This window comes from Heterodontus francisci, chromosome 17, assembly GCF_036365525.1.
Source record: "Heterodontus francisci isolate sHetFra1 chromosome 17, sHetFra1.hap1, whole genome shotgun sequence".
In the NCBI taxonomy this organism is placed as follows: domain Eukaryota; kingdom Metazoa; phylum Chordata; class Chondrichthyes; order Heterodontiformes; family Heterodontidae; genus Heterodontus; species Heterodontus francisci.
This window is the reverse complement of record NC_090387.1, coordinates 84,442,990-84,463,159: the sequence shown is the minus strand read 5'-3', so window position 1 is coordinate 84,463,159 and position 20,170 is coordinate 84,442,990. Positions and strand designations below refer to the sequence as shown.

The 20,170-nt window shown below is 45.3% G+C and overlaps 1 protein-coding gene across 1 annotated transcript in view; it reads right to left on the bottom strand.

Annotated features, from left to right (window-relative positions):
* aars1 (alanyl-tRNA synthetase 1) overlaps positions 1 to 20,170 on the bottom strand; it is a 61,591-nt gene that overhangs the window by 39,214 nt on the left and 2,207 nt on the right. Inside the window, exons 2-3 of the mRNA XM_068049803.1 lie at positions 10,715 to 10,879; positions 3,993 to 4,181 (exon numbers count right to left, since the gene is read on the bottom strand). Coding sequence (XP_067905904.1) covers positions 3,993 to 4,181; positions 10,715 to 10,858 — 333 coding nt within the window. The 5' untranslated portion in view covers positions 10,859 to 10,879. The remainder of the gene's footprint in view (positions 1 to 3,992; positions 4,182 to 10,714; positions 10,880 to 20,170) is intronic.

Genomic DNA, 20,170 nt, shown 5'->3' with positions numbered 1-20,170 from the left:
AACCTTTCACCCTCATAAATCTATCTACCTCTGCTGTAAAAATATTCAAAGACTCTGCGTCCACCACCTTTTGAGGAAGAGTTCCAAAGACGCACGGCCCTCAGAGAAAAAATTTCTCTGTCTTAAATGGGCGACCCCTTATTTTGAAACAGAGACCCCTTGTTCTAGATTCTGCCACATGAGGTAACATCCTTTCCACATTCACCCTGTCAAGACCCCTCAGGATCTTATACGTTTCAATCAAGTCACCTCTTATTCTTCTAAATTCCAGCAGGTACAAGCCTAACCCGTCCAATCTTTCCTCAGAAGACAACACGCCCATTCCAGGTATTAGTCTAGTAAACCTTCACTGAACTGCTTCCAAAGCATTTACATCGTTCCTTAAATAAGGAGACCAATACTGTACACAGTACTGCAGATATAGTCTCACCAATGCCCTGTATAACTGATGCATAACCTTCCGAATATTGTATTCAATTCCCTTTGCAATAAATGATAACATTCTATTAGCTTTCCTAATTACTTGCTGTACTTGCATACTAACCTTTTGCAATTCATGCACTAGGACACAGATCCCGCTACATCTCAGAACTTTGCAATCTCACCATCTTAATAATATGCTTATTTTTTACTCTTCCTGCCAAATTGGACAATTTCACATTTTTCCACATTATACTCCATTTGCCAGATCTTTGCCCACGCACGTAACCTATCTATATACCTTTGCAGCCTCCTTATGTCCTCTTCACAACTTACTTTCCTACCTATCTTTGTGTCATCAGCAAGTTTAGCAACCATACCTTCAGTCCCTTCATCCATGTCGTTTATATAAATTGCAAAAAGTTGCAGCCCCTGCACTGATCCCTATGGCACACCACTCGTTACATCTTGCCAACCAGAAAATGACCCATTTATGCCTACTCTCTGTTTCCTGTTAGCTAACCAATCTTCTATCCATGCCAAAATGTTACCCCCTACACCATGAGCTTTTATTTTCCGCAATAACCTTTGATGTGGCAACTTATCAAATGCCTTCTGGAAATCCAAGTACAGTGCATCCGCGGGTTCCCCTTTATCCACAGCTCATGTTACTTCTTCAAAGAGCTCCAATAAATTGGTTAAACATGATTTCCCTTTCACAAAACCATATTGACTCTGCCTGATTACAGCAAGGCACTTAGAAAAATTCAAGGTAATGTCTTTAAAATCAGCTCCTAACATTTTCTCTATGACAGATGTTAAGCTAACTGGCCTGTAGTTTCCGTCTTTCTGTCTCCCTCCCTTTTTGAATAAAGGAGTTACATACACTATTTCCCAATCTAATGGAACCTTCCCCGAATCTAGGGAATTTTGGAAAATTAAAAACGACACATCAACTACCTCACTAGCCACTTCTTTTAAGACCCTAGGATGAAGTCCATAAGGACCTGGGGACTCGTCGGTCCACAGCTCCAACAAATTGCACAGTATCACTTCCCCGGTGATTGTAATTTTCTCGAGTTCCTCCCTTCCTTCCAGTTCCTGATTTACAACTATTTCTGGGATGTTACTTGTATTCTCCATAGTGATGACCGATGTAAAATACCAGTTCTTCATCTGCCATTTCCTTATTTTGCATTATTAATTCCCCAGACTCACTTTCTATGGGACCAACGCTCACTTTGTTAACTCTTTTCTTTTTTAAATATATATAGAAACTCTTACTATCTCTTTTTATATTTCTAGCTAACTTTCTCTCTCGCTCTAATTTTTACCTCCTTATTAATCTTTTGTGTCATTCTCTTTTTTTTTCAATATTCTGTCCAATCTTCTGACCTCCAACAAGCAATCAAACAGATGTGGCCCCAATAGCATTCCTGCTGAGGTCTTCAAACCTGGTGGACTTTTGCTCACATCGAGTCTCCATGCACTCATCCTGTGGAACTGGGAGGAAACAGAACTCTCTCCCCACCCCTGATCTCAGGCGGGAGACAAATAATGCTGTGGAAATTATCAAGATCCCTCTTGTCCATAGCAGAGAAAATCCTAACTTGCATTCGCCTGAATCGCCTACTTCCTGTGGCTGAGAACATCCTCCCAATGACACAGTGTGGCTTTAAGACTTCCAATGAAGCCTCTGACATGATCCTTGTTGCCAAACAAATGCAGAAAAAATGTCAAGAACAACACCAGGAACTCTTCATTGCATTCATCGACCTGAACAAAGCATTTGACTCAGTAAATCGCAAGGCTCTGTGGATTGTGCTCTAATGATTTGGATGTCCAAGAAACTTCATTACAATCCTGAAATTTCTTCATGACGACATGACTACAACTGTCTTGAGTGGGAGATCTGAAACAGATGCCTTCAAAATCTGGACTGGTATCAAGCAAGGCTGTGTAGCCCCCATACTATTTCCAATCTACCCGACAGTGGCTATTCACCGCAAAGATCAACTGCCCTCTGGTGTCAGTATTAAATACGGTCTAGTCAGATAGCTCTTTAAAATCGGTTGCCTCCTTGCCAAAACTAAACTGACCATCATAGACATACATGAGCTACAGTTTTCAGTTGATTGCAGTGTCATTGCCCACTCTGCACCGGATTTGCAAGGCACTCTTGATCTCTTCAATTCTGCATACAAGAAGCACGGCCTGTCCTTAAATGTTGCCAAAGCAAAACTCACATCGACCCACACCTGGTCAGCCAAATATTCCACCTCCCATGTTTGTTGAAGACGACACTGGAGTATGTTGTGCATTTCTCATACCTTGGCAGTTACCCCTCTCAAAAGGCAACCATTGACAAATAGTTCCTACACCAGATGACCCGTGCCTGTTCAGCCTTCCACAAATTACAGCAGCGAGTGTTTGACAACAAAGTCCTCAAATCAATAAATGTCTTAGTGTTCAGAGCAGTTATCGTCACCACCTTCCTGTAGTGCAGCAAGACCTGGACTGAGCATCAACGATGCAGAAGAGCATTGGAGAAATTCCATCAGCAATGCCTCCTCCACATCCTCCAGATTCAATGGGAGGACCGAACATACCCTAGTGTCCTTCTTGAAGGCAGATTCACAAGCATTCAGACAAAACTCGTGCAAGATCAACTCCAATGGACTGGCCACTGTGTCCCCACGGTTGAATGTCACCTCCTCCTCCAGGTCCTGTTCTCACAACTCTCAAATGGCCAACATTCAAGTGGAGGACAAAGTAAAGGCTTCAAAGACACTCTGAAGCTTTCGTTGAAGCATGGCTGCACTGACCTTATCGATTGAGAGGAGTGCTACCAATTGCTCAGAATGACGACAACTTGTCCACCAAGCTGCAGCAAACTTCTGAGTCCTAATGTCTTAATGACGAGGTAGAGCGACAGTAGAGAAGCAAGTCCTGCACTCTGATCCCAATATCTCGTGGGACATCCTGCCCGACGTGCCCAAAGATCCAAAGATTTGCGAGGCGAAAATTGGCCTGCTCAGTCACATGACGAACCATGGCAGAAACTTGCAACCCTGAGTAGACAACATCCTCGAATCGGGGGACAGCTGTGATGACAACACTTGCTTTTACATTCTTATCTTGGGGTTCCTTACACTGCCTCCAGCATGCTAACCAAATAACCACACACAACAGCCACACACCTTAACAACACTACGCACAAGTATAAGGTGAGTTCAGCCTTCATTTGTCCTACCTTGTATGGGGTTGGGCTGCTCTTTGGGCGAGTGTCGCTATGCTCCCTCTATTATCCCGTTGGGGTATATTGTTGAGCGGTGAGGATTGGAGATCATGCTATTTGGCCCTCCAGGAATGAAGTCCACACTTTACCCGAATGACTCAATCCCCAAAGAATATTAGTCCTCACGCTCCATCACACACACCCTATAATCTCCATGAAATTTCGGAAATGTCATGAGCCATTAGGCTTTGTTGGGTTTACCAACAATATCACAAGATTTCTTGTTCTTTATTCACTAATTTAAGGCAGTTTCTAAGAGAACCACTCACTTTACCTTGAAGTAGTCACCAAAGGACCAAGAACCCAACATCTCAAAGAAAGTGTGATGATAAACATCCTTCCCCACATCATCCAGGTCATTGTGTTTCCCTCCGGCGCGGATACATTTCTGAGTATTCACAGCTCTCGTTAGTTTTGCCATTGGGTGAGATGGGTCGATGGTGTTCAGGAAAATTGGTTTAAACTGCAAAGGAGAAAGAAAGTAAACCGCTGATTAGAAAAATGCTTCTCATTGTAAATATGCTTTCCCCTGAAAATTTATGCCCCCAACTTCCCGCACCGCCCACCCCCCAAAAAAAGATGCTGACCCTTGCTGGGTACAGTTCCACAGCTGCCAGCAGCCCTCCAGTATCATAGACAAATGGCTAATCATCAAGCAGGAGCCTGTGCAGCAAGGGTTAACCATGGGGGTTAAAATCCACAACCACATCTGATCACGTCTTCACCCGACTTCCACACTTTAAGACACACTAAAGCACAGCAATCAATCAGAAGAAACGCAACATCATCCAGGTCAAAGCAGCCAGCTTGATCAGCATCCCATCTATCACCTTAAACATTCACCACCTCAACCACCGCCACACAGTGATAGCAATACCATCTTCAAGATGGAACATAGGAACATCAGTATGCCATTCAGCCTGTCGAGCCTGCTCGGCCATTCAATTAGATCATGGCTGATCATCTACCTCAATGCCACTTGCCCATGCTATCTCCATATCCCTTGATGTCATTTGTCTCCAGAAATCTACTGATTTCTGTCTTGAACATGCTGAGTGATTGAGCTTCCACAGCGCTCTGGGGTTAAGAATTCCAAAGATTCACCACCCTCTGAGTGAAGAAATTCCTCCTCATCTCAGTCTTAAACAGCCTGCCCCTTATTCTGAGATTATATCTCTATTATGCTTACGATTCTATGAATCTGAAGAGCTACGGACCAAATGCTGGAAGGTGGGATTAGAAAAGGCAGATCGTTTCTCAGCCAGCACGGACATGATGGGCCAAGTGGCCTCTTTCTGTGCCTTAAACTTCCTATGATTCTATGTCCTCTGGTTCTAGACTCACCAGCCAGGGGAAACATCCTATCTATATCCAGCCTGTCATGCCCTGTAAGAATTTACTAAGTTTCGATGAGATCTTCTCTCATTCTTCAAAAGTCTAGAGAATACAGGCCCAGTTTCCTCTATCTCTCCGCATAGGACAATACAGTCATCCCAGGGATTAGTCTGGTAAACCTCCGTTGCACTCTCTCTATGTTACAACCGACTGCTCAAGACAAATCCCCCAATCAAAATATACGATTCTGATTGCAGTGGGAGAAACACACTGTTGACTCCACAGATTGCATAACATATCATTTTAAACTTTCCAAACTAAAGAAAACCAGGCCAAATTGGCCATCCATCAACCCCAAAATGAGGCTAACCAAACCAGATGTCTTTAGATCAATAAATTAACTGTTTAATTAGAAAAACTAAATTCTTAAACACTAAGATATAAACAACATTTAAAATAGAAAAATTAGTGCCCTTGCAGATTTACTCTCCAGCTGAAGTGGAATCTTCCGATGTGGAACAGTCCAAGGTTGCTTGAAGTCGTCACAGCCGCCTGATGGGGGAAAAGAAAATGTCCAACATCCGAAACTGCACCTCCTCTTTCGTCCAGCGATGACCTCAATTGATCAACAACTCGCAAACACTTCAATGAGTCAATCTGGCTTTAGAATTCTGAGGGGTGAAAAAGTGATGTCTAAAATTCACCTTCCTTCAGTTTAAACTATCAGAGAACTCTGTTAGGTTCATGCTGGTCCAGCTGTCTCCGTGAGTTAGAACAGCCTGTTTCCACTATAAGCCGTTCAAAATTAAAATTGCAACATTGTATCTCTCGACCCTCAGTCTCTGAGTGGTTATATCCAAGGGCAACCAGAATGCACATTTGAAACTGGCTGGTACTTCCACTCCTAATGGCTGTATCCCGGGGCAACCAAGATGCACTTTCCTTGCTCACAGTCCCTGGAGCCTGTTGCCTTAAAGCAGTACTGCTCCCTTTATTGCCTTAAAAGCACACTGCATACTTCCCGGAAAAGAAAAAACGACAGAACAACAGGCAAGTGTATCCTTCTTTAGATAAGGAGACCAAAACTGTACATAATACTCCAGGTGTGGTCTCACCAAGGCTTTATACAATTGTAGCAAGACATCTTCACTTCTGTACTCAAATCCGCTTACGATGAAGGCCAACCTATCATTTGCCTTCCTAATTGCTTGCTGTACCTGCATGCTACCTTTTAATAACTCATGAACAAGGACACCAAGGTCCCACTGGACACCAACACTTCCCAACCTCCCATTATTTAAGAAATAGTCTGTCTTTCTGTTTTTCCTACCAAAGTGTAGCACTTCACAATTATTCACATTATATTCCATCTGCCATGTTCTTGCCCACTCACTTAGTCTGTCCAAGTCCGCTTGAAGCTTCCTTGCATCTTCCTCACAACTTACATTCCCATCTAGTTTTGTCTCATCAGCAAATTTTGAAATATTACAATTGGTCCCCATATCAAATCATTGATACAAATTGTGAACAGCTGTGGCCCCAGCACTGATCTTTGCAGTACCCCACTAGCAACAGCCTGCCATCCTTAGAATGGCCCATTTATTCTCTGCTTTCTGTCTGTTAACCAATTCTCAATCCACACAAATATATTACCCCCAATCCCATGTACTCTAATGTTATTAACTTCCTGTGTGGAACTGTATCAAAAGCTTTCTGAAAATCCAAATACATCACATTCACTGGTTCTCCTTTATCTATTCTACAAGTAACATCCTCAGAAAATTCCGACAGGTTTGTCAAACATGACTTCCCTTTCATAAATCCATGTTGACTCTAACCAATTTTACCATTATTTTTTTTAAGTGGCCAGTTATCACACCCTTTATAATAGATTCTAGCAGTTTCCCTACTGCTATCATCAAACTAACAAGTCTGGAGTTCTCCATTCTCCCTCTCCTTTTAAATAGTGGCATTGCATTTGCTACTTTCCAGTCTGCAGGCACAGTGGCGCAGTGGTTAGCACCGCAGCCTCACAGCTCCAGGGACCCGGGTTCGATTCCGGGTACTGCCTGTGTGGAGTTTGCAAGTTCTCCCTGTGTCTGCGTGGGTTTTCGCCGGGTGCTCCGGTTTCCTCCCACAAGCCAAAAGACTTGCAGGTTGATAGGTAAATTGGCCATTATAAATTGTCACTAGTATAGGTAGGTGGTAGGGAAATATAGGGACAGGTGGGGATGTTTGGTAGGAATATGGGATTAGTGTAGGATTGGTATAAATGGGTGGTTGATGTTCGGCACAGACTCAGTGGGCCGAAGGGCCTGTTTCAGTGCTGTATCTCTAATCTAATCTAATCTTTCTAGAATCTCTAGAATTTTGAAAGATAACCACCAATGCATCCACTATCTCTACAGCCACCTCCTTCAACACTCTGGAATGTAGTTCATCTATTGGTCCAGGGGATTTATCAATCTCCAATTCAGTTAACTTTTCAAGTATTACCTCTTTACTAATACTAATTTCCTTCAGTTCCTCAGTTTCACAAGTCTCTTAGTTGCCCAGTATTTCTGGGAGATTTTTTGTATTTTCTTCCGTGAAGACAGACACAAAGTAATTGTTTAGTTTCTCCACCAGTTCCCTGTTCTCCACTATAAATTCTCCTGTCTCCACCTGTAATGGGATAACATTTACCCTAGCTAATATTTTCCTTTTCATTGCACTGCAGAAACTCACCAAGCCTCCTTCGACAGCACCTTCCAAACCCAAGATCTCTACCACCTAGAAGAACTAGGGTGGCAGACACATGGGACCAGTACCTCCTGCAAGTTCCCCTCAAAGCCACACCCCATCCTGGTTTGTAACTATATAGCTGTTCCTTCACTGTTGCTGGATCAAAAACTTGGAACTCCCTCCCTAACAGCACTGTGGGCTGTACCAGATGGATTCTGCAGTTCAAGAAGGTGGTTCATCACTACTTTCTCAAGTGTAATTAGGGATGGGCAACAAGTGCTGACCTTGCCAGTGATGCTCACATCCCATGAAAGAAAGAATTTTTAAAAATCCCCATCAGCAGGCTCCAGTCTCACAGCCTAAAATCCAATTGCATGCCTGATCTTCTGACCAGTGCTAGGCCCTGAGCCTGGGTGCCCCAGGTCTTGTTAACGGCTCAGGACAGCTTGGACAGGAGCAATGAAATTCAGGTTTCCGCTGACATTCAGCAAATCTTTCAATTCCTATCTTATAACCCTGTTCATGCTCAGGGCTGCACTCGGAATACAGTTCAGAGCATCTGTAGGTTTGCTGCCAAGTTTCTGAAAGAATTCTGTTTAAAAAGCTGAATAATTTCCATTGACCTCAGCAACTTGCAGTGCTACAATCTAATTGTGTTCTAGAAAGGACATACTGCGGCTGAAATAATGTCTGCAGCTCTCCAGGAGCTAAGACTGTGAATCTGAGTTCTTTTTGCCTTCAGTCTGGTTCAGTAAATATACCGAGTCGGATGTGTAGGTAAAATCAATTACTTTATTTGCGCAGTCGCCAGCGGACTTACTCTGAGAACAGCGGCACTGACTCCACCAGAGTCTGTCGGGTCCCCCCACAGAGTAAGTGAAGTTTGTGATACAGGTACTACTGTTTATACATTAAGATTCATGCTACACCTCCTTGTTTAACCAATCAGTGCGGTACAATTCAACTTCACCCACATGGTGACATGCAGTACGTCTGTTACTGAGGTTAACAATACACTCCATTCTCTATACATACTTGTTACTATTAATATATTGTTTTGTACCAGCAAGATAAAAGAAAGCGGACAAGCAAACTAATTAGCAAGAGCATAGGAATCATCAATAACCATGCTGGTCTCACTCCCTACATAGATCATGAGTCTGTTTCTACCTTGTGACAAGTAATTGCGGCGCATCCTGCTATCTCTATTAGGTGTACATTCCTGAGTGTTTCGTGCCATCTGCAGCAACATCAAGTAGTGGCAGTTCACGAAGATAAGAGGGGCCTAGCACTTCTTATCACTCACACAGGGATGGACATCCTTTGATTCATATGAGTCCATCTTCTTCAAACCACAGGGAGTCATACACTCAGGCCATAAAGAACAGATGTCCTTGCAATTACCAGTGTCGGCTAGTCTTTACTGTCTCACACGCTCTGCCTTTACTTTTAACTATTTCATTGTGGTTTCTGCCACTTAAAATCAAAGCTCAGCAAAGCTACTATTCCTAACTTGGCTATATTTCCCATTAAGCATAGTGCCATACCTTTCTGCTCACTTCCACAAGACAAGAACATACCTCTTCAGTTGTAACCCTTTATAACAATTATTCACTCAATAGCAAAGTTCAAGATTAACCCTTTAAAAACCAAATTCATACGGAATATCAGAGCACAATTTTATTTTAGTGAAGTCATAATTATGACACTGAGTCAGCAATGTGACCCAGCATGTGGAAACTCTGACAACTAGGGTTCACACCAGACATTCTCCACATTGTGAGCTGCTGACTGCCTTAAGCCACATCATCATCATCAAGAGGTGTCAAGGTGATTCCAGGTGCTTCTCTACAAGATAGAAGACACAAACAAGCCAGTCATCCCATGCTATTGCACATCACCTGATGTTTGCTCGCACATTACCAACCAAGAAACGACCATCCTGGCCTTCACCATCTGCCTCAAGTTGAATAAGGGAAAACTGCCAATGTTGGAAATCAAATATAAACAGAAAATGCTGGAAATGCACAACAGGTCGATCAGCAATTGCAAAGAGAGGAGCAAGATTACAACCTTTTAGCTATACCCTTAATCGGAACACTCTGGCGACACTACACACCCAAAATGCTATAACAGTCTTTTCTCTTCACAGATCATGACTGCTATGCATTTCTAGCATTTTCTGCTTCAAGTTGAAATGTTTGTTTTGTCTTTCATACTCCATCCACTGACTCCTGACACAGTCAATCTTCCACTACAGTGGAATATGCTTATAAACTAGATTTCATTATTGAAGTGACACAGCCTTACACACTACTTCAATGTTGCTTTTCTGCTCTGTATGCAAAGGATTAAGGGCCTGTGATATTACAGCACAAGTTGATAACTAGAAGAAGCCCAGTTTGGGATAAGACGAGATGCTCATATATATTACCCGAAACAGCAAAAAGCTCTTGACTTTGTACTGAGGATGGGATGAATCCAGTATGGTTCACTGTTTTCTTTGTAAAACAGTGTTGCGGAATTATCAGTAATTGAAAGTATTCGCTAAGAACTTTATCAAAACAAACTAAAATAAATTCAGATATAACTTCATAACATTTAAAACTGAAGTCCACATGGAAATCATCTATCAGTGATCATCCAGGATGGAAACAGCTCAACACTAATGGGATGATGATTGGGTTGATATTATGGGACAAGATAAAATAGGCTTAAGGGTCTTCAGCCAAACCTATGCTGTGGTCTGACCGTGACTGAATGGGGAAACTGGGCCATTATCTAAACAGATACAAACTAATTAAAAGGTTGATGTCTCTGCTAACATAACAGACAGAAACTTCATACAAACATATTATGTACCAATATTCACATAGCTCAATTTCAAGGCTGCAGCGCTTAGGGATCTTCACAGAAACATGGCATCTGTTGACCTACCTGGTTCATGCCAGCATTGGCGAAGAGAAGTGTGGGGTCATCAAGAGGGATAGTCGCTGAGGAGTGGATATACTCATGGTTGTAACGCTTGAAGAAATTAATGAACTTCTGGCGAATCTGTCCAGAGCTCAGTGAGGAATCCATCTTGGAAACAGTCTACAGGATCTGAAAGAAATTAGAGTGTGCGTTACTTTGAAGCTTTTCTCTCCCTTTCCTTCCAATTGACTCTTCGTTCTTCCTCCTTATTTCATTTCTGACAGCAAGTTTAAGAAAAAAAAAATGTGTGCAGCCTTAATACTGTGTAACATGAATCATTTGCAACAATTTGAATTTTACTGGGCTTTACCAAACTTCACTAACCCAGCTCTTCCTGGTACCAAAACTCTGGTGAATGACTTACAAGAAGAAAACTGGCCATTGCCCAATTCTGACAGGATAGAGGTTACTGTTGATATTTATTGTTTACATCCCACTGAACTGAAAGCAAGACTGCAATAATTTAAACCAGTGCCCTGACAGGTTTTAAGTGAATTACTTGCTCACCAAAAGGAAGTAGAACAAAAATCCGATGACCTACCACAATGGAGTGTCCTCACCAAGCAAATTATGCGAATTATCAGTTAGTCCCGAGTCATCTTTAAAAAAAAACTCCAGTTCACTCCATTTAGTTTACCTGATCAATTCCCAGGCTGTGTAGATAAAACACTCTTTTTCCATTTTAAGAATGAGACATTCTTATAGAATCACAGAATAGTAAGGGGCTTGTGTTCCAGAAAGGTGATGAGATAGGAAAGAGAAAAAAAAAGGCCAAGTCAGGAAACAGCAACTCGGATGACAAATCGCCAAACTAGTGAAAAATCTACACCAGCGATGTCATCGATCACCCCTTTCATATTTAAGCACGACATCAACTGTGAGACAACCACAGTTAACTGCTCTCTGTGAGGGTGAAATAGTTCCAAAAGCTTGGGGCAGACGCCGCAAAGGCTCAATGGGGAAAGGCCACAGTGTAATGTCCTCCCGCCATAGTATACCGAGGGACTGGAACCTGTGTCAAACGCCTCAGGCTGTATGCACCAAAATATGGTTTTGCTATATGATGCAAATGTACACTGCATATAAAATGGAATGGAAGGATTGTGAGACAACTCACATTCTGTATTGAAGGAAACTGATTTCTTTTGCACTCTCTGTAATGTCAACTTGGAACTGTTCTGTAATATTTTTTAAAACAGATTTTTATGAATAAAGTACATTTTGGGGGGAAAAGCTTCCATAGCATAGTATAACCGCCCCCTCCCCTTTTTCTGAGACACTCCGGGTAGGTCATTCCGCCCCTAGGTTTCCTTTATATTGCTCCTTTCATAACCTCAAAGAACTTTACAGCAAATGAAGTGTTGTCACTGTCATAATAAAGAAAATGCAGCAGCCACTTTGCAATAGCCACAAACAGCAATGTGATAATCAGCAGATAATCTGTTCCTTACTGATGTTAATTTAGGGATAAATATCGGCCAGGGCAGTAGGGTAACTCCCATACCATCATGGGATCTTTTACATCCACCCGACAGGGTGGACGGGGCTCAATTTAATGTCTTATCCGAAAGACGGCACTGGAGTGTCAGCCTGGATCATGGGCATAAATCTCGGGCATGGGACTTACGAGCATACAAATTAAGAGCAAAAGTAGGCCATTCGGCCCCTCTAGCCTGCTCCGCCATTCAATAAAATCATGGCTGATCTGTTTGTCTCTCGAATTCCACACTCCCATCTACCCGATAACCCTTGATCCCCTTGCCTAACAAGAATCCATCTACCCCCGCCTTAAAATTATTCAGTGACCCCGCCTCCACCACCTTCTGAGACAGAGAGTTCCAAAATTGCACAACCCTCGAAGAAAAAATTTCTCCTCATCTCTGCCCTAAAAGGGTGACCCCTAATTTTAAAACAGTGCCCCCTAGTTCTGGACCTCCCACAAGAGAAAGCATCCTTTTCACATCCCCCTTGCCAAGACCGTTCAGGATCTTATATACTTCAATCAAGTCTCCCCTCACACTTCTAAACTCCAGTGAAAACAAGCCCAGTCCGTTCAATACAATAAAAGCAAAATACTGCAGATGCTGGAAATCTGAAATAAAAACAAGAAATGCTGGAACCACTCAGCAGGTCTGTTCAACCTTTCCTCATAAGACAACCCCCGCATTCCAGGTATCAATCTAGTAAACCTTCTCTGAAACACCTCCAACGCATTCATACCCTTCCTTAAATAAGGAAACCAAAACTGCACACAGTATTTGAGATGTGGTCTCACCAATGTCCTGTATAACTGAAGCAGAACATCCTACTTTTATTTTCAATTCCTCTCACAACGAAGAATAGCATTCCATTAGTCTTCTTTATTAGTTGCTGTATCGGCATACTAACGTTTTGTGACTCATGCACTAGGACGCGCGCGCTCTCACGCAGACAGACACTCTCCCACACAGACATGCCCTCTCCAACACAGACAGTCAGGCGCGCTCTCGCAGACAGACAGACGCACGCGCTCTCTCTCGCAGGCAGACAGACACTCTCCCACACAGACACGCCCTCTCCCACACAGACAGACAGACACACCCTCTCACACACAGACAGACACGCCCTCTCAGACACGCCCTTTCTCACACACACAGACGCACTCTCCCCCTCTCTCTCACACCTCCCTCACTCTCTCCCTCTCCCTCTCACACCTCCCTCACTCTCCCCCTCTCCCTCTCACAGACACTCTCTCCCTCTCACAGACACTCTCTCCCTCTCACAGACACTCTCTCCCTCTCACAGACACTCTCTCCCTCTCACAGACACTCTCTCTCTCTCTCTCTCTCTCACAGACACTCTCTCTCTCTCTCTCACAGACACTCTCTCTCTCTCTCTCTCTCTCTCACAGACACTCTCTCTCTCTCTCTCTCACAGACACTCTCTCTCTCTCTCTCTCACAGACACTCTCTCTCTCTCTCTCTCACAGACACTCTCTCTCTCTCTCTCTCTCACAGACACTCTCTCTCTCTCTCTCTCTCACAGACACTCTCTCTCTCTCTCTCTCTCTCACAGACACTCTCTCTCTCTCTCTCTCTCTCTCTCTCTGACACTCTCTCTCTCTCACAGACACTCTCTCTCTCTCTCACAGACACTCTCTCTCTCTCTCTCTCACAGACACTCTCTCTCTCTCTCTCTCACAGACACTCTCTCTCTCTCTCTCACAGACACTCTCTCTCTCTCTCTCACAGACACTCTCTCTCTCTCTCACAGACACTCTCTCTCTCTCTCACAGACACTCTCTCTCTCTCTCTCTCACAGACACTCTCTCTCTCTCTCTCTCACAGACACTCTCTCTCTCTCTCTCTCACAGACACTCTCTCTCTCTCTCTCTCACAGACACTCTCTCTCTCTCTCTCTCACAGACACTCTCTCTCTCTCTCTCTCACAGACACTCTCTCTCTCTCTCTCTCACAGACTCTCTCTCTCTCTCTCTCACAGACACACTCTCTCTCTCACAGACACACACTCTCTCTCTCACAGACACACACTCTCTCTCTCACAGACACTCACTCTCTCTCTCTCTCACAGACACACACTCTCTCTCTCACAGACACACACTCTCTCTCTCACAGACACACACTCTCTCTCTCACAGACACACACTCTCTCTCTCACAGACACACACTCTCTCTCTCACAGACACACACTCTCTCTCTCACAGACACACACTCTCTCTCTCACAGACACACACTCTCTCTCTCTCTCTCTCACAGACACACACTCTCTCTCTCTCTCTCACAGACACACACTCTCTCTCTCTCTCACAGACACACACTCTCTCTCTCTCTCACAGACACACACTCTCTCTCTCTCTCACAGACACACACTCTCTCTCTCTCTCACAGACACACACTCTCTCTCTCTCTCACAGACACACACTCTCTCTCTCTCTCACAGACACACACTCTCTCTCTCTCACAGACACACACTCTCTCTCTCTCTCACAGACACTCTCTCTCTCTCTCTCACAGACACTCTCTCTCTCTCTCTCACAGACACTCCTCTCTCTCACAGACACTCTCTCTCTCTCTCACAGACACTCTCTCTCTCTCTCTCTCACAGACACTCTCTCTCTCTCTCACAGACACTCTCTCTCTCTCTCTCTCACAGACACTCTCTCTCTCTCTCTCTCACAGACACTCTCTCTCTCTCTCTCACAGACACTCTCTCTCTCTCTCTCACAGACACTCTCTCTCTCTCTCTCTCTCACTCTCACAGACACTCTCTCTCTCTCTCTCTCTCACACAGACACTCTCTCTCTCTCTCTCTCTCACAGACACACTCTCTCTCTCTCTCTCTCACACAGACACTCTCTCTCTCTCTCTCTCTCACAGACACTCTCTCTCTCTCTCTCTCACAGACACTCTCTCTCTCTCTCTCTCCAGACACTCTCTCTCTCTCTCTCTCACAGACACTCTCTCTCTCTCTCTCTCACAGACACTCTCTCTCTCTCTCTCTCTCACAGACACTCTCTCTCTCTCTCTCTCACAGACACTCTCTCTCTCTCTCTCTCACAGACACTCTCTCTCTCTCTCTCACAGACACTCTCTCTCTCTCTCTCACAGACACTCTCTCTCTCTCTCTCACAGACACTCTCTCTCTCTCTCTCTCACAGACACTCTCTCTCTCTCTCTCTCACAGACACTCTCTCTCTCTCTCTCTCACAGACACTCTCTCTCTCTCACAGACACACTCTCTCTCTCTCACAGACACACACTCTCTCTCTCACAGACACACTCTCTCTCACAGACACACACTCTCTCTCTCTCTCACAGACACACACTCTCTCTCTCTCTCTCACAGACACACACTCTCTCTCTCTCTCTCACAGACACACACTCTCTCTCTCACAGACACACACTCTCTCTCTCTCTCACAGACACACACTCTCTCACAGACACACACTCTCTCTCTCTCTCTCACAGACACACACTCTCTCTCTCTCTCTCAGACACTCTCTCTCTCTCTCTCAGACACTCTCTCTCTCTCTCTCAGACACTCTCTCTCTCTCTCTCAGACACTCTCTCTCTCTCTCTCAGACACTCTCTCTCTCTCTCTCAGACACTCTCTCTCTCTCTCTCAGACACTCTCTCTCTCTCTCTCAGACACTCTCTCTCTCTCTCAGACACTCTCTCTCTCTCTCTCAGACACTCTCTCTCTCTCTCTCAGACACTCTCTCTCTCTCTCTCAGACACTCTCTCTCTCTCTCTCAGACACTCTCTCTCTCTCTCTCAGACACTCTCTCTCTCTCTCTCAGACACTCTCTCTCTCTCTCTCAGACACTCTCTCTCTCTCTCTCAGACACTCTCTCTCTCTCTCTCAGACACTCTCTCTCTCTCTCTCAGACACTCTCTCTCTCTCTCTCAGACACTCTCTCTCTCTCTCAGACACTCTCTCTCTCTCTCAGACACTCTCTCTCTCTCTCTCAGACACTCTCTCTCTCTCTCAGACACTCTCTCTCACCTCTCTCTCTCAGACACTCTCTCTCTCTCTCAGACACTCTCTCTCTCTCTCAGACACTCTCTCTCTCTCTCAGACACTCTCTCTCTCTCTCTCAGACACTGCTCTCTCTCTCTCAGACACTCTCTCTCTCTCTCAGACACTCTCTCTCTCTCTCAGACACTCTCTCTCTCTCAGACACTCTCTCTCTCTCAGACACTCTCTCTCTCTCAGACACTCTCTCTCTCTCTCAGACACTCTCTCTCTCTCTCAGACACTCTCTCTCTCTCTCAGACACTCTCTCTCTCTCTCAGACACTCTCTCTCTCTCTCAGACACTCTCTCTCTCTCTCAGACACTCTCTCTCTCTCTCAGACACTCTCTCTCTCTCTCAGACACTCTCTCTCTCTCTCAGACACTCTCTCTCTCTCTCAGACACTCTCTCTCTCTCTCAGACACTCTCTCTCTCTCTCAGACACTCTCTCTCTCTCAGACACTCTCTCTCTCTCTCAGACACTCTCTCTCTCTCTCAGACACTCTCTCTCTCTCTCAGACACTCTCTCTCTCTCTCAGACACTCTCTCTCTCTCTCAGACACTCTCTCTCTCTCTCAGACACTCTCTCTCTCTCTCAGACACTCTCTCTCTCTCTCAGACACTCTCTCTCTCTCTCAGACACTCTCTCTCTCTCTCAGACACTCTCTCTCTCTCTCAGACACTCTCTCTCTCTCTCAGACACTCTCTCTCTCTCAGACACTCTCTCTCTCTCTCAGACACTCTCTCTCTCTCTCAGACACTCTCTCTCTCTCTCAGACACTCTCTCTCTCTCTCAGACACTCTCTCTCTCTCAGACACTCTCTCTCTCTCTCAGACACTCTCTCTCTCTCTCAGACACTCTCTCTCTCTCTCAGACACTCTCTCTCTCTCTCAGACACTCTCTCTCTCTCTCAGACACTCTCTCTCTCTCTCTCAGACACTCTCTCTCTCTCTCAGACACTCTCTCTCTCTCTCAGACACTCTCTCTCTCTCTCAGACACTCTCTCTCTCTCTCAGACACTCTCTCTCTCTCTCAGACACTCTCTCTCTCTCTCAGACACTCTCTCTCTCTCTCAGACACTCTCTCTCTCTCTCAGACACTCTCTCTCTCTCTCAGACACTCTCTCTCTCTCTCAGACACTCTCTCTCTCTCTCAGACACTCTCTCTCTCTCTCAGACACTCTCTCTCTCTCTCAGACACTCTCTCTCTCTCTCAGACACTCTCTCTCTCTCTCAGACACTCTCTCTCTCTCTCAGACACTCTCTCTCTCTCTCAGACACTCTCTCTCTCTCTCAGACACTCTCTCTCTCTCTCAGACACTCTCTCTCTCTCTCAGACACTCTCTCTCTCTCTCAGACACTCTCTCTCTCTCTCAGACACTCTCTCTCTCTCTCAGACACTCTCTCTCTCTCTCAGACACTCTCTCTCTCTCTCAGACACTCTCTCTCTCTCTCAGACACTCTCTCTCTCTCACAGACACACTCTCTCTCTCAGACACTCTCTCTCTCTCACAGACACTCTCTCTCTCTCACAGACACTCTCTCTCTCTCACAGACACTCTCTCTCTCTCACAGACACTCTCTCTCTCTCACAGACACTCTCTCTCTCTCACAGACACTCTCTCTCTCTCACAGACACTCTCTCTCTCTCACAGACACTCTCTCTCTCTCACAGACCACACTCTCTCTCTCTCTCACAGACACACTCTCTCTCTCTCTCACAGACACACACTCTCTCTCTCTCTCACAGACACACACTCTCTCTCTCTCACAGACACACACTCTCTCTCTCTCTCACAGACACACTCTCTCTCTCTCTCACAGACACACACTCTCTCTCTCTCTCACAGACACACAATCTCTCTCTCTCTCACAGACACACAATCTCTCTCTCTCTCACAGACACACAATCTCTCTCTCTCTCACAGACACACAATCTCTCTCTCTCTCACAGACACACACTCTCTCTCTCTCTCACAGACACACACTCTCTCTCTCTCTCACAGACACACACTCTCTCTCTCTCTCCAGACACACACTCTCTCTCTCTCTCACAGACACACACTCTCTCTCTCTCTCACAGACACTCTCTCTCTCTCTCTCACAGACACTCTCTCTCTCTCTCTCTCACAGACACACTCTCTCTCTCTCTCTCTCACAGACACTCTCTCTCTCTCACAGACACTCTCTCTCTCTCTCACAGACACTCTCTCTCTCTCTCACAGACACTCTCTCTCTCTCTCACAGACACTCTCTCTCTCTCTCACAGACACTCTCTCTCTCTCTCACAGACACTCTCTCTCTCTCTCACAGACACTCTCTCTCTCTCTCTCTCACAGACACTCTCTCTCTCTCTCTCTCACAGACACTCTCTCTCTCTCTCTCTCACAGACACTCTCTCTCTCTCTCTCTCACAGACACTCTCTCTCTCTCTCTCTCACAGACACTCTCTCTCTCTCTCTCTCACAGACACTCTCTCTCTCTCTCTCTCTCTCACAGACACTCTCTCTCTCTCTCTCTCACAGACACTCTCTCTCTCTCTCTCTCAGACACTCTCTCTCTCTCTCTCACACACAGACACTCTCTCTCTCTCTCTCACACACAGACACTCTCTCTCTCTCTCTCACACACAGACACTCTCTCTCTCTCTCTCACACACAGACACTCTCTCTCTCTCTCTCACACAGGACACTCTCTCTCTCTCTCTCTCACAGACACACACTCTCTCTCTCTCTCACAGACACTCTCTCTCTCTCTCTCACAGACACACTCTCTCTCTCTCTCACAGACACACACTCTCTCTCTCTCTCACAGACACACACTCTCTCTCTCTCTCACAGACACACACTCTCTCTCTCTCTCACAGACACACACTCTCTCTCTCTCTCACAGACACACACTCTCTCTCTCCTCTCACAGACACACACTCTCTCTCTCTCTCACAGACACACACTCTCTCTCTCTCTCACAGACACACACTCTCTCTCTCTCTCACAGACACACACTCTCTCTCTCTCTCACAGACACACAATCTCTCTCTCTCTCACAGACACACAATCTCTCTCTCTCTCACAGACACACAATCTCTCTCTCTCTCACAGACACACACTCTCTCTCTCTCTCACAGACACACACTCTCTCTCTCTCTCACAGACACACACTCTCTCTCTCTCTCACAGACACACACTCTCTCTCTCTCTCTCACAGACACACACTCTCTCTCTCTCTCACAGACACACACTCTCTCTCTCTCTCACAGACACACACTCTCTCTCTCTCTCACAGACACACACTCTCTCTCTCTCACAGACACACACTCTCTCTCTCTCTCACAGACACACACTCTCTCTCTCTCTCACAGACACACTCTCTCACAGCACTCTCTCTCTCTCTCACAGACACACACTCTCTCTCTCTCTCACAGACACACACTCTCTCTCTCTCTCACAGACACACACTCTCTCTCTCTCTCACAGACACACACTCTCTCTCTCTCTCACAGACACACTCTCTCTCTCTCTCACAGACACACTCTCTCTCTCTCTCACAGACACACACTCTCTCTCTCTCACAGACACACTCTCTCTCTCTCTCACAGACACACTCTCTCTCTCTCTCTCTCACAGACACACACTCTCTCTCTCTCTCACACACAGACACTCTCTCTCTCTCTCTCACACACAGACACTCTCTCTCTCTCTCTCACACACAGACACTCTCTCTCTCTCTCTCACACACAGACACTCTCTCTCTCTCTCTCACACACAGACACTCTCTCTCTCTCTCTCTCACAGACACACACTCTCTCTCTCTCACAGACACACTCTCTCTCTCTCTCACAGACACACACTCTCTCTCTCTCACAGACAGACACACTCTCTCTCTCTCTCACAGACAGCACACTCTC